Genomic DNA, 15153 nt, shown 5'->3' on the forward strand with positions numbered 1-15153 from the left:
CAGCCAACAGGAACACAGGGCAGAACGACGCCAATGACTCTCACACTCATTTTTGGGGATTGACACTTGAGAAGGAGGCTTCAATGGTCAAAACCTGCACGACTGCTTTAAGAAAGGATCGTCTTAATTTCACCACACAACAGCTGTATTTTATAGCAGTCAACCGACCACTCACCGTGTGGAGAATTTGGAACATGGGAGGCAGACTCCTTATCTCCTCTTCTGCTTGGTGCTCGGCTACTTACATATGCAGTAAATGTTAATGGTTAACAATGTTCCAATGAAGGGAGGGCCACCAGGAGGGATAAGAACAGATACGGATAAAGGAGAGAAGTGATTCCATAAGCTTTTGTGGCAGACTCTAATTAGTGTCTGTAAAGCCATAGACATACATTTCTTTGTGCTTTCAGACATGTTGAATGTTTCTCATGCTCTGAGATTCTAAAGTTTCCTTGCCATAAAAAATGGGAAGCACTCTCCAGAAAAATCTTTCTGAGGTGAGACTATTCTTTCTAGGTCAAAAAGACTATTGTGTTCTGGAACCTGGGCTCTCAGTTTGACTAGGCTGATGCAAGACTTGAGGGGCTTCTTCCTGTACAGGGGGTGCCCCTTCCTTGGAATGGATTTTTGCTTGCTGCTGGTTTTGTTTGCTGCTTCCTAACTCTGGAGCAAGCACAGATCCTGAGTTTGTGTGCAACAAAGTGGTGTTCCACTATTTCAGTTTTGCTTTGTCTGCTTTCTCTTTCCAAATTTTGAATATAAGACTGTCTGAGTGACAGTTGAAGTTTATTGGGCTTCTCAGGGTTCTGAACTGACTACCTTGAATTAGGTATCTTCTCTATAATTCTGCCGAGGGAAGAAGGTGCCTGCCTTCTAAACACACAAAGTGACTAATTTAGGCAATTATCTGCTTACCTGGGATCTGGTGGTAGTGCTACTAAAACCTACGAAGTTATCACATGCTTTTAATAACACTTTGTCCCTTTGAATAGCCAGATAAGAAATCCACGTTAAAATTTCTACTGCTTTACACTCAGATCTATGATGGTGGCCTGAAGTCTTCTTTGTCGTGTAATAGACATGTAAATCTTTTAACAGAAAGCAAGAATATGATTGTTCAAAGAGATTCATAATCAAAATAGAAATTGTTCCGTCCAGAAGCATAAACATTAAGCTTAGGAAATGATTTGCTGAACATTCTGTCATATCCATACACTCAAAGCAAGAGTTAGTGAAGTAACCTATGGGAATTCCCTGGCGGTCCAGTGGTTAGGGCTCCACGCTTCCACTGCTGTGGGCCTGGGTTCGATCCCTGGACAGGGAACTAAGATCCCACATGCTGCACGGTGCAGCCAAAAATAAATAAATGAATAAATTAAAAACTTAAAAAAAAAAAGAGTCAGTGAAGTAACCTAACCTAACCTACTAAGAGTAGTAAAAGTAATTTCTTGTCAAGAGAAGTAGATATTTTTTGTCCCTAAGGAAAATTGCAAGGACACTGTAGCAAAGGAAGATGAAACCGGACAAGTTATTCTCATGATGAATTTAGCTTTTCCATGTCAAAAACTGCCTTGGTGATACGTATAGGGAAGCCCTCAGTTGAATGTCAGCCGTGACTGAAAATTCTGGGCTGTGCTGTTTCTTGGTGATCCCCACAAGGAACACTTTTGCATCCCCTTTCAAATAAGAGCATCTGTTTTTCAGGTTTTATTAAGAAATTTCTTCTTCTTCTTCAGTGGTTCTTATGAGTCATCACTGTCTTGGCAGTCAAAGAATTTTACCTCATTTCCCTAAAATAATTATTGTATAAACATAGTTTGAATAAAAATTTCTGATGCGCCTTTAAGACAATGTAAATAAATAACTTGAGTAATAAATATTTTTTCTTTGAATAAAAGATTTGCTACACCAAGTGCAGACTACCACTTGAGGAATATAATGCCTAAATCAACATAAAGCCAAAATAATCACATGAAGAAGAAAACAAACAACATCAAAATCAACCACAGATAGTTTCCTCTGCCACACTAAAAACCAAGAATTTTAATAAGACATATGTGCCTTACAAAAGTATCTAGAGAATTTTCCACTGTACATGTGCATGCATTTGATTTTCATTTGTGTCAAATGGAACACCCAATTCCTGCAGAAGGTGGCCCCAGCTGTGATCTAGGAACCAGAAGAAGCCCTCCTAAAAACGCCAAAAAGACTCTTACGACTCAATAAGAAAAAGAAAATAACCAAACTAAAAAATGGCCAAGGATTTGAAAAAGACTTTTTTCCAAAAAATATACAAGTGGCTAATAAACACACAAAAAGATGCTCAGCATTATTAGGGAAATGCAAATCACAGTGAGATAGCACTTCGCATCCATTAGGTGGCTACAGTCAAAAAGGCAGGTATTAAGTGTGGGCGAGGATGTGGAGAAATTGGAGCCTTTATACACTGCTAGTGAGAACGCAGTACAGATGCTTTGGAAAACATTCTGACGGTTCCTCAAAAAGTTAAACATTTGTTCAGTGTTAACTGTGATACCATAAGACCCAGCAATTCCACTCCTAGGTATGTATCTAAGAGAAATGAAAACATATGCTCACACAAAAGCTTGTACATAAATGCTCATAGCAGCATTATTCATAATAGCAAAAAGTGGAAACAAACCAAATGTCCATCCACTAATGGATAAAGTGTGGTTTATCCATACAATGGAATATTATTTAGCCATAAAAAGGAATGAAGTACTGCTACACGCTACAACATAGATGAACTTTGAAAACTTATGCTACATGAAAGGAGCCAGCTCCAAAGACCATATATTGCATGATGCCATATTCCATATGAAATGTCCAGAATAAGAAAATCTATGGATTTATGGAGACAGAAAGTAGATTAGTGGTTGCCTACACCTGCAAGGGGCAGGGGCAGATGGGGGCTGATTGCTAATAGGTATGGGGTCTTTTTGGAGAGGGTGGTAAAAATGTTCTAAAATGAATTGTGGTGATGGTAGCAAACACTGTGAATATACTAAAGCTCCTTGGACTGTACACTTGAAATGGGTGAATTGTGTTGGATGTAAATTACACCTCAAAAAAGCTGTTCAACCTGAATCCACAAAGCCTTTTCTAACTTTTCCAATTGCTGACATGGATAGAACAAGGGAATGGGCCAGACTCAGGACTGGTCTCAGCTCTGTAGTTTACTCAAAGGTGGATAAAATGGACACTGTCAGCTAAACCTTATCTTGGAACTCAGACTGTGAGACTCCGGCTCTAGAATGAACATCCTGTATGGAATTAGGAGTCCTAACAAGTGAACAGAAAGGCAAATTGGATATAAACAGAACTATTCCTATAAAAATAAAAGCTATCAATGATTAAGTATTTACCATCAGGTACTGTGTTAAGTGTAGTACATACATTCTTCCAACATTCAGAATTGCCCTGATGAGGTGGGTATCATTATCTACATTTCAGAGGTAAGCAATCTGAAAACAGATTAAGTAAATTACCCAAAGAGAGCCAGCTTTTAAGTGGTCAAGGTGGGATTTGACCTGCATCTGTCTGAATTTTAGGTCTTAATTACTCTGCAATAGAACTGTTTAAGATATTTGCACTATAACATAACATTTTTATCTGTACCTCCTATTATGTCGTATTCTCTTTCTCTCCATACCTATATCTCCTAGCTTTACTCTGTAGTCTGTACCTACAGATGTTATTCTGGAGTGAACCCTTGCGAAAACCTTAAGACAGGGAGTTTACAGGAATTGCCACTGACAGTAGTGGTACAGTTGTCATAGTAACCAATCCACCAAATTGGTCCCTGCTAGGAGGCTCACACTTCTGCCTCTATAACACACCAGTACTGGCTGGGATTCCTCACAGTATCCATGGCCCCCTGTTAATGCATATGGGGTAGGAAGTGCTGAGGTCCTGGTGTGCATCCTAAAGCAGTAAAGTTCTTCCTTCGAAGTTTCCCTCTCTGACTCACAGATTTTCCATTCCCTCTTCTAATCCTTTCCATTTGCCCAGGATGTTCCGGTGTGCTTGGTTCTGAGGGGTGCTAAAAATCAGGGCCAGACAGTCTGCTGCTTTGTTCTAAGCAGGATTTACAAAATACGACTATTTTCTTTTTGGCGAAAGATTGACCCTCCCAACCCAGTAACTCCTCACTCAGTGCCAGACTGTGAATCTTTGACTGTCCCGGCCCCACCCACACGCAAAATAGACCCTTAGCTGATAAAAACACCTCTCAGAAGCCACCGTACAGAAAATTTCAAGCTGGCAGCCCACAGTGCGCAGTGTCGGGGGCTACGCACGCAGACAGGCAAACACATCTGTCCCTCCGCATCTTTCAGCGATGCCTCTACATTTTCAAGGACTCTTTTCTTCTCTAACCTAGGTCTTTCTCTCTTCGTCCTCCTCTCCATTTCACTGGCCTCGTCTGTCTTCAGAGGCACCTTAAGGCACATAAGGCAGGGAAGTGAAACCGACTGTAATTCTTCAGTTCACTTCTCTGCAGCCTCCAGTGAGCCAGTCTCCATACGGTGGCCCAGCTGAGCTCGGAGGAAGCTCGGGTCCCAGCGCAGGTGTAACTCACCAACCCGCTCGCAGGCGCTGTGGGAGCAGAGAGCCAGACACGGACGCCAGAGGCTCTGCGATCGGCAGCAAACGAAGTCCTACATCGAATGTATGAGATTAAAAAGAGGAGGGACTCTCCTCTGTGAAAGGAAGAAATGGAGACTCTTATACCTAAAAAGGCCATCATTTTCAGGAATGAAATATAAATTGCTGAGAGCAATCAAAAATTCTGATTTTCCCACTTCCTTCTGATGACCTTGTGTTCACCTTCGGGTCCCTCCAACTTCACTCTTAGGTCCTTAGAAGTCTGACTATTTCTGTGCTGTCAGTGAAATCACAAATTATGTTCAAGAGTTTTCTAGATGGACAAAAACGTATTCAGGTAACTTTGCTTAGTGTATCTTTTAAAATTAAAAAGAAATCAATTACAACTAGCACTTTCTGTTTGTAGTTTTTTCACGTTCTGAGCTGATCCTTACCAAAACCCCAGGAAGGTGAACAATAATTCTTAACCCATTTTACTGATGTGGAACTCAGCTAAAGTAGAGCTAAGATACACATTTAGGTTTACGAATTCAAAGGTGGCAGTGTTTCCAATACAGTATTGATCATTTACTCAGTTCAAGTATAAAAGCATGCTGGTTTTTCCATATGGAGTTCATCCATGCAGTGGATAATCCTTAGCAGAGCCCACAACTTCTTCTATGACTTGGACAACCCTCCCTGCACAATCTCTGGCCACACACACCTTCTTTCAGCCCCTGGAAGGTACCAGAGAAAGAACTCTTTGGCCACTCCGACAAGGTTACAGCACTGTGTTACACCGTTTCCCAGCAAATGGCACTTTTCCAATCTATAGCATGTATTACCAGTGTGATTAATCTGTGTACTTATTTACTTTTTCCTTATACGGTAAACCACATGAAGTCACGAATGTGTCTGTCTTCTTCACTCTGTATCTCAGAGCATAGCACAGAGTTTGGTGTGTTATACATGTTCAACACAAGTTTGGGGGATATTCTGTGGCAGAACTTCTTGTTAGTGGTAAATTCGACGCATCACCCCAAATTCCCACCGTGGGAGTGGCACGGCCATGGGCATGGGTTTAGAAAATCTGCCCAAGGTCATGAAGGTCCCCTTGTTTCTCAGGTCTGCTGCCAGCTCTAGTTATACTGAGAATCAAGATTTACGAAGAATACAGTTACATTTTCATCTCCTCCTGTTGGCATAACAGACTGCCCCTTTAAACCCTGATGTTTCTGAAGCTACTGCATTATCTAGCACAAGAACAAAAAGTTATTTATAAAACATCTTAACTCAGATTACAAATATATAATTATTGAACTGAATCAAATTATAGGAGTGAAGGGTCCATGACTGACCATTTTTTTCTTGTTGAAAAATTTTTTCTATTGAGGAAAAGAGGTTTTTTTTTCCGTTTAGTGGAACTTTGTCTATAACTCTGCAAATTATATGTTCACTATGTAGTGACTTAGATGCTTCTTAATTTGTGCTTATTAGTCCAACAAATATTGAGCGTCTACTCTCCAAGCTCTAGAATTTTCTTGCCCATCCTCCTTTACTACTAGTTCTCTTTTTCTTTCTTTTTCAGATGGTTTCTATCTTAATAATTTCTTTGATTTCCCATATTTCCTTGCATTTTTGTTACTGCTGTTTTTTCTTCTTTTTTTTTTTACTTCCCTTTGATTTATTTTCTCTCTTTCTATCACAAATATTTGCTATTTTCATTTCCCAACTACAGTAAGCTTTCTCTAGTGCCTTTCTGCTTTACTTCTTATGTTGCAAATAGTTCTAACCTGATTGTCATTAATATTTGTGAGTAAATAAGCCCTTTTGATATTTACAGTAAAATAGACATATTCACTATATGTTACAACCAAGAGTCCTTCCCCTGGTTAACTCACTGTCCTGCCCATATCATAACAGTGCTTATTTGTTTGGGTTTTTTTTAAGAGAAATCATCATTAGTAATTCGTGCATCAAGAATTATCTTGGATGTTAATGGAAATGACATAGCACTGAATATATTTTCTGAAATTCCAAATGAATGACAGAAGGCATAAACACTACAGTGTAGCAAATGTTAAAATGATTTTCTTGAAACAAAAGATAAGCAGAATAAATTTTCAATTAGAGTACTCTTATTTTCTGTTATTAAAGCATATGAGTATTTTTATAATTCTGGCTTCTACCTGTTGTATTTATCACCTGTAAGTATCACCAATGTGAAGAGTTTTGTCTTCACAGAAACAAAGCTGATAGCTTCTCTAGGACTCCAGTGCACAGAAATCTAGGGGGCTGGGGGGAATCTCTTGGTTCCAATACAAGCTCCAAGGCTTTGTTTTGGTTTGTTTTATTTTCACAATGATTTTTCAAAGCTAAGCTGAAAAGTTCTTATTTTTATTGATTTATTGAAAATATATTGGCTCATCTTATTTTTAGTAAGTCAGTATCATAGTGATAAATCTCAGCAATCTCATTATTTAGCCCCTTAATCTCAGAACTAATAATTGAGTATGGTAGACCAGTAGGAAAAAATCTGGGCTTTCTACTCTCTTCCTCTCACCCTTCTTCATTGGTTGGGTGGTTTGAAGATGTGTTAGAGGGTTGGAACTGCTAATCACTACTGTGCTGTGGTAAAACAAAGATATGGGAGGTGTAGATTGGAGTTTGCTTTTCATAGAGGCCATATTTACAATATGCACTCATAATAAGAGACTATTCTTCAGATGATGACAATTGACTCCCAACTCAACATTATTCAGATAATTGGACAACTTACTTATTTTCTCTGAGCCTCAACTGTCTAATATTTAAAAAGATTGAAAGGACTAGAAAGAATGTAAGTAATATGTCAAGCTCACTCATGGTAGGTGCTCAATTAGTGATAGGTACCATTATTACTGGCAAACAGCAGTCGTGTGCGTGTATGTGTGTGTGTATGTAATCATCTTTAAAATGACCTCCATTTTTATCTTTCATTGGCTTTGTCAATTCACATGAAACTGAAACAAATCCTAAGTGTCCACCACAATTATATTTAAGACCAATACTCATTCATACTGAACTCACACTTTGGGGTCAAGTCCAGGCACTTGATCTAGTCGGGGAGATAGACACATAAGCCAAACCCACAGCAGCACTCACGCTCCTCCAGAGGTTACCCACTTTGGAGAAGGCAGGGAGGTTCTATAGACATACTCAATCCAGCTGATTCACTTAGAAGTCAGGAATCCTGCCAAGAATGCCCTTTGATCACAGCAGCTGGAGATACAGGTTGGCATTTAGAAAAATAATTGTTCACATGTTCATTCATATGCCTAGATTCGTTTATTCGATATGTACATGTCAATCTCAGAAAGCAGTGTGTTAAATGTACCTGGCTCCTCTATTTTCCTCCTGGAAATCATTAAAATACCATATCAATGATATTAAAGCCTATTCTGAATAATGACCAACCTATGTTAGTTGGTTCTATATCCAGTATGTTGGAAAAAAATGAGCAACGCATTCACTGTTTTAATTAATCACCATTTACCTTCCTGGGGTTGCTATTCAAATTCTTAAGTCTTACTATAGAAAGCTGAAATTTTAACTTGGCATGGTAGAATTATTTAGATTTGAATTCCTTCCAAACAGAAGCAAGAAGACCAGAGGGATTCTTTCCACTAGAATAAGGGCAAAATTTTGTGTCCATTTTGTTCACTGTTGTATCCCAAGTGCCTAAGATGGGTTTTGGCAAACTATGACTCACAGAACAAATCCAGTTTGCCTCCTGTTTTTATACAGCACCCCCCTAACACAAAATGGTTTTTAGATTTTCAAATGGTGGAAAAGAATCAAAAGAAGAATAATATTTCATAACATGTGAAAATTACATGAAATTTCAATGCTCACAAATGAAGTTTTATTGTAACGCAGCCATGCTCATTCATTTACATATTGTCCATGGCTGTGTTTGTGCTACCAAGGAAGAGTGAAGTAGCTGCAACAGAGTTAGTGTGACCCTGAAGCCAAGTATAATTACTATTTGATCTTTTACCGAAACAAAAAAGCTGACCTTTGGTCCAGAATAATACATCTCCTTAACTTCTTTTAAAGTCAGATACATTAAAATTTAACCCTCACAAGTGTCTTTCCAAAAGGGAAGTCTTAAACCTACATATAACTCTAGGGTCAATCACCAGATTATATGATAGAATAGAGAGGCTCATAGTAAGAAGCAGAACACCATGGATGAGAACACGGACTCAAGAGCCACAACTGCTTGGGCTCAGACTTTGGCCATACCACTTACCAGCTGTGCAACCATGGGCAAAATGCTTAACTTCTCTGTGCATCAGTTTTTCCTTGCATAAAATGAAGGAAATGATGGTACCCATCCCTTAGGGCTATTATGAGCATTAAATAACTTAATATTTGTAAAAGGCTTAGAATATCACCTGGTATGAAGTAACTGTTGTAAGTAAAGTAACACTTTTCACTGTATTTTTAAGATAAGAAAGTGGAGATACTTAGAAAGTAGCTAAGGTAATGAGTGAGCCTCAATGTGTTCATAAGTATGGGGAAAAAAAACAAAGATGAGTTAAAATTTGAACATGTCCACTATTGTCAGTAAGTCCTCTGAGCCAATGCAATGCACTAATATCTACTCTAATTGCTTTTTGATTGTAGGATATAAGTATCTGGCTCCCATATCTGTGATATAATTTTGTAATCAATGGCCCTGTTTTAGACAATAAACAAATTGTATTCTGAATGGTTGAGTGACTTCTGATACAAAATTTAACTACCTAACAAATTCTTATCTGAGGGTATCAAATTGACATAAAGGGAAATCACAATTTAGAGGATGCATGGACACCAGATTAGTTTGCTTTGTTAAGGTTGTTATTCAGGTCTTAGGAAGGGAATCAATAGAAAATATTGTCCTACACTTAAAGAAACATTTTCTAAGCACAAAAACCAGGAATCAAAACTGTGCCTTAAGGAATTCTAATGGCTTTTTAGTCATTGCAAGTCATTTTAGCAAATAGATAATTAGTATTTCTGATGTTTAAATAGATTTTTTACATTAATTTATATGAACTCTTTAAATAGACTTTTGCAGAAAGTGAAATCTTTATAAGGTAGCCTTTTGTCATCTATAAAATATAATCTCTTGAAAATTACACTTCAGTACAGGACTGTATACAGGACTGTAATAGCTGGTGATAAAATATTTTAAAAATATAATTATTTTTATGAATGCTTTTCTATTACAGGTGTTCTCCTGGAGGAGGTTCAATGGATTTTTGTTATGTGCAATAGTAACATAGGGTGGAGAACTTTTGGTAAAATGTAACACTGAGGCTTTCTTATTTTATAATTTTGTTCCTTCAACTTTCACTAAACGTTTATTTAATTGTTACATTGTGGGAGGTGCAATGAAAATGTAAAAGAGAAGTTAATTAATCCAGTCCAATTTGATTTACTTGGGACAATTACTAAATTATGCATAAAAATTTAAAAAATACAAATAAAAAACCTTTTTGGGTTACTTAAGCTAAACTTACACTACAAGTCTTTTGATATTTACTTTTTAATGCACTAAATGTTGCATGTCATGTCACTTTATTAAATTTTTTTGCTTTAGAAGCCTTTAATAATGACTTTCCCAGAAACTTTTTCAAAACTTATCTCTTAAATGTCCCATTTCTTGCAAAAAGCAATATGAAAATAAGAAATAAGACTTCAAAATATTTTAATTTGTGTCCATCTAAGTCCTGTGGTCTTAAATTAGTTATGTATATATTTTAATAAGATAATAAGTCTATTATTTTTAATATCCTTAATGCTTAGTTTGCTAAAATAAAATATGAATATGAGTATAAATGTCATAATCAGAAAAACTAAACAACTAGGACAAAAATTAAATTAATTTGCATATTTATAAAGTCTCTATGCTTGGCTTGCTTTATTTTTCTAGACTTAATAAAAATTCAAAATTACTCAATAATTAAAAAAAATATTTAAAATATTGTTATTATATTAATAGCCCTACATTCTATAGATAACGTGTACTCTTAAACAAGTAAATTCCTTCTGAAGTTATTCTATGTGCTTGTATTTTGAACTTATTCCAACAGACGGGCCAATTTAAATTTTTCAACTCCTTCTCTGAATCTGAGGAACTCTTTCATATTTAGACTACAGGTGGATAAACAGTAATAAATACAATGCCCTTCCATTCAACTGTCTTCAATAAAAAGTGATGCAATTTCAAAAACAATTGTTTAACACATTTATCCCTCTGTTAGACTACAGGTAAGGCTGAGAGAACATTTTTGTATTGCTCTGATGCTGTAACAAATGGGCTGATATCATACTGTTGGTTGCAACTTACAGCATTTTTGTCTACATTTAAGTTAAGATCTTGATGGGTACTCTTGCATTCTTTCTGTGAATTAAAATTAGAATAATGTAATTAGTCCCTAAAATTAAAATGCTTCAGTTACTAATAATGGAACAAAGTCTAAACTATATTACTTTGAGATCAACAATAGGTTCACATGAACTATTTTCCGTATCTTCCGCTTTTAAAGGAAAATACAGTTTTCTTCCTATTGCAGAAGTATCAGATTCTTGCAGCATCCATGACACTTGTAAGCATTCAGTGGTCAGACGCCACTACATATCCTTCCAATGATATGGCCCAGTGAAGCTGGATGGTGTCGTCAGGGGTATCAGCCATCCACCAGAACAGAGCCAGCAGGCCCCAGCTAGCATGCTGAATCCAGACTAAGCTGGGAAATGGATTTTGCATTTTGAAAGTCAACTCTTCCAACACTGAAACCTAGGACATATTTATCAGGTAAAAGTGCATCGAGGATTTCAAGCTTATTTATTGGATCAAATTTATAATGCTTATTTCCCCAACTTACTCTTAGAACAAGTTCAATCTTAATTTTATTATCCTTCTGGGTTTCTGAATTTATACTAGATTGTACATTTAAAAAATATGAATAAATGTATGTTCAGGACTGTAACATAATAGTATGATACATGCTAAGTTAAGTATATTTGTAAGTCATTTATAAGTCACAAAAGTTAAAATAACAGAATATTGATCACCAGTGTTCCTTGGTGTGGTAACATTTGCCCGTCACATTAAGCTTACCATCTTGATCTTTAGGCAAATTGGAACTCTTACAAAATAAAAATACATTCCATGTTCTTGTCGCTTGGACTCCTGTGTTCACTATTCAAGCACATGAGTTTGGATCCTCGTTTGTGTTATTGTCTTAACTGTCATGTTCTGACACTACAATTCATTTCTTGCAAATAGCAGAAAAATCAACTTACAAGATTTCTAAGTTCAAGATTTCCCATGCCTCCCGTGGGCCTCACCTGAATATAAGTGCTCCCTAAACAACTGTAGAGAATATCTTCCAGTTTCCTAAAACTTTAGTTACCTAGGTCTGGTAGAAACATCATGACGGAAAAAATAAACATTTAGTTCCATAAGGCTGCAGAAAGTGGACCCCATGTTTAAGACATCGTTCTGAGTGGGAAAAGGCCACAGTGGATTCTTAAACCATGTACTTTCTAACATAGCACTTAGGTGGATTAGACTGGGATAGCCTGGCATCTGGAATCATGATGTTTTATCATGAGAAACTGAGAAGATACTGCTTCTCTTTTCTAAAAAGAGAAAGCAACCCTCTGCTAGGGCTTATTTAAAAAGGCATTTAAAATTGGAGCCAATAAAACATGATTGTCAATTCCAACAGTCTTTTTTTTTTTTTTTAATCTCAGCAGCATTTTTCAAAGGCATTGTTTCTCTCTGCACTTTGACAACAAATCCCACGTTCATTACACACAGGGGACACATTCCAAATAGCAACAACAACAGCAATAACAACTCTCCAACTTCTTTGTGACTTCAGAGCAGGCGCACAGACCTAACTGCAGCTAGATGACCTTCCCCTCCTCTCAGTTTTCAACTGTGCTTCCCTTTGACATGGGAACTACTAGGCAGGATTCACTCTGACACCCCGGATCCTCTTGCTTTGCTGTAAGGAAAGGTTTTGCTTTTTCATAAGATAGAAAAGTTTGCCTGGGTATGGGATGCCAGAATTTCTAACAGCGACCCTAAAAGACAAAGCCTTTCAGAGCTCTAAGCAAACCCCAGTCGCTGAAAAACAGAAAATTACTTGAGTGTCAGAATGAATGAAAGCTTTCCTCCTGGAGCATTGCCTGGCACTTCTGCTTGCCCAAGGCAGGAAAGAGGGGGAGTGGGGTGGGGACTTCTCATCACAGAATCCTTTTTCTTAAGCAAGCATATTTTGAGATGTAGAGGGAAGCCTGGATTAAAAGGGCTCCAAAGCTGTACTTCTAACTGCCTGGCCTTTGACCCCACCTGCCTGTCAGTTTCAGCCCGCAAGTCCCACATCTCCGGCTCTGGGGATACTGAGAACGTGGGCTTTCTAGTGCTCGGGGAAGCTGTGAGGCCAGTTTCCTGTTGACCTTTCAGGGACACTCAAATCAACTTTCCCCACACAGTCTGAATTGTTTGTTTTCGTTTGTTTTCAGCCTGCCTGAGCCTCCCGCCCGGGCCACCCCTATCCCCCCTCCTGCCTGCCCCCTCCCCTCCCTCCGGCCTCTCGCCGCCCCCCCCCCCCACCCCTGCTTTGTTGTCTCATACCTGCTGGCCAGGCTCTGCCTGCAGTGCTGCCTGAAGGGCATCAGGTGGTAGTTCATGGCGTCCAGCAGCAGCTTCTGGCAGACCGGGTCGGTGCGCATGAAATCCACTGACTGGACCCGCTCCACCAGCTCGGGGGCCGGGATGAGCGCGAAGCGGAGGCGCTTCATGAGGTCGGGCGCGTACTGCATGCGGGTCTCGCGGTCGTGCTCCAGCCACAGCACGGACATCTGGAAGAGCGCCAGCTCCGACTCCACGGGGGGCGGCAGCGAGTCCAGCAGGGCGCGCATCTCCTCGGAGTTGAGCAGCAGCACGTCCTCCACCAGGTACTTGTTGGCCAGCTTCTTGGTCTCCTCCAGGCCGTGCAGGGCGGCGATCTTGCACACTTGCTTGTAGTTCTGCACCGAGATCTGGTCGTTGAGGAACTGCACGCAGAGCTTGGTGACCTGGGGGATGTGCAAGATCTTGCTGACCGACAGCACCTCCTCCACCGTGTCCAGGGAGAGGGTCACGTTGGCCGTGTAGAGGTACTCGAGCACCAGGCGCAGCCCGATGGCCGAGCAGCCCTGCAGCACCAGGTTGTTGATGGCCCGAGGACTGGTCAGCAGCTTGTCGTCGGGGGAGGAGGAAGGAGTTCCCGGCTCCTCCTGCGGCGGCGGCGGCGGCTGCTGCTGCTGCGGCGGCTGCTGGTCCTTGGGGGGCCCCAGACCGTCCTGGCCGCCGCCGACCCCTCCCCCGAGAGGGGGGTGACTGGAGAAAAGCGATCGGAAGTACTGCGAGCAGGAGGCCAGCACGGCCTTGTGGCAGTGGAACTGCTGGCCCTGGGCCGTCAGGGTCACGTCGCAAAACAGCTGCTTCCTCCACAGCAGATTGAGGCCGTGCAGCAGGTTGTCGCTGTGGCTGGGGTCGAAGGTGGAGGTCCGGTCCCCGGATCTGGACATGGCGAGCTGACTCGGCGCACCTGGCTTTAAACCCTCCTCCGACCTGGCAGACAGGGGTGGGGGATGGGAGGGAGGGGAGAAGGGTAGTGGAGGGGGTGGGGTGTGGTCGGCGTGGGGACGGGTGTGGAGGGGAGGGGAGGGGAGGGCGAAGAACCACAATCAGTGCTCAGCTTGGCCTCCGGACCCCGACCCTAGGAGGAGGTCTGAAGGCTCTGGATCCGTGAGCGCCACCAGAAGGGCCCTGTCTGGGGTCCGGGCGCCCGTTCTGCTCCCTACTACGCCTCTCGCCACCGCCCACACACTTCGTCCCCCACTTTCCTAAAACCACCCGGGCTCGGCTCTTGGCAGCGACAGCGGTGGCAGCAGCGACGGCAAAGTGGCGGCTGAGGCCGAGACACCCCGTGGGCTCGTGTCCATGCCGGGCCGGGGCGGGGAGAGGCCGGGGAGTGGGGAGCCGGGGGGTGGCCCGAGAGCGCAGAGGCGACCGTCGGCGGAGCTTCCAGGTCAACTCGCGCCCGCAGCTTTGCTTTTCGCAGTTGGTCCAGTTTTGGGGGGTGGGAACGGGGACACGACAGGCGTGCGGGCGGGCGATTCTTTGCCCTCCAAAAGCTGGGGACCCCTTCGATTAGCCGTGCTGCCCCGAGAAACTCCTAGACTAATAGTCTGAGGGAGCAGATAAAGCCCTTTCTTCTCCCGGGAAAGTGCAGCGGAGCGCGGTGAGGACCAGCTCAGTGGACTCGGCAGAGGCGGGAGCTGTCCTTATCAATTCTAGCTCATTTCCCTCACCCCGGCCCTGCCTGCTTCCCTGCTTCGCAAACTGTTGGCTTCCCAGTCACCACTCAGTTTTGCTAATTTTCCAGAGACGCCTTTAAACCTGGCAGGAGAATCCCTCCAGCCCCAGACCCCCTCTCCCCCGCCTTCCCCCAC

The 15153-nt window shown here is 41.3% G+C and overlaps 1 protein-coding gene across 3 annotated transcripts in view; it reads right to left on the reverse strand.

Annotated features, from left to right (window-relative positions):
• Positions 1-15153, reverse strand: part of KLHL14 (kelch like family member 14) — a 127860-nt gene that overhangs the window by 85242 nt on the left and 27465 nt on the right. For 2 of the 3 annotated variants that reach the window (XM_059894143.1, XM_059894141.1), the window contains exon 2: positions 13289-14269. In XM_059894143.1, the coding sequence (XP_059750126.1) occupies positions 13289-14226 (938 nt within the window). In that variant the 5' untranslated portion in view covers positions 14227-14269. Of the gene's footprint in view, positions 1-13288; positions 14859-15153 lie in introns of those variants that run through there. The other variant, XM_059894142.1, reaches the window with a different exon arrangement.

The sequence above is a fragment of the Balaenoptera ricei genome, chromosome 14 (assembly GCF_028023285.1).
Source record: "Balaenoptera ricei isolate mBalRic1 chromosome 14, mBalRic1.hap2, whole genome shotgun sequence".
Classification (NCBI taxonomy): domain Eukaryota; kingdom Metazoa; phylum Chordata; class Mammalia; order Artiodactyla; family Balaenopteridae; genus Balaenoptera; species Balaenoptera ricei.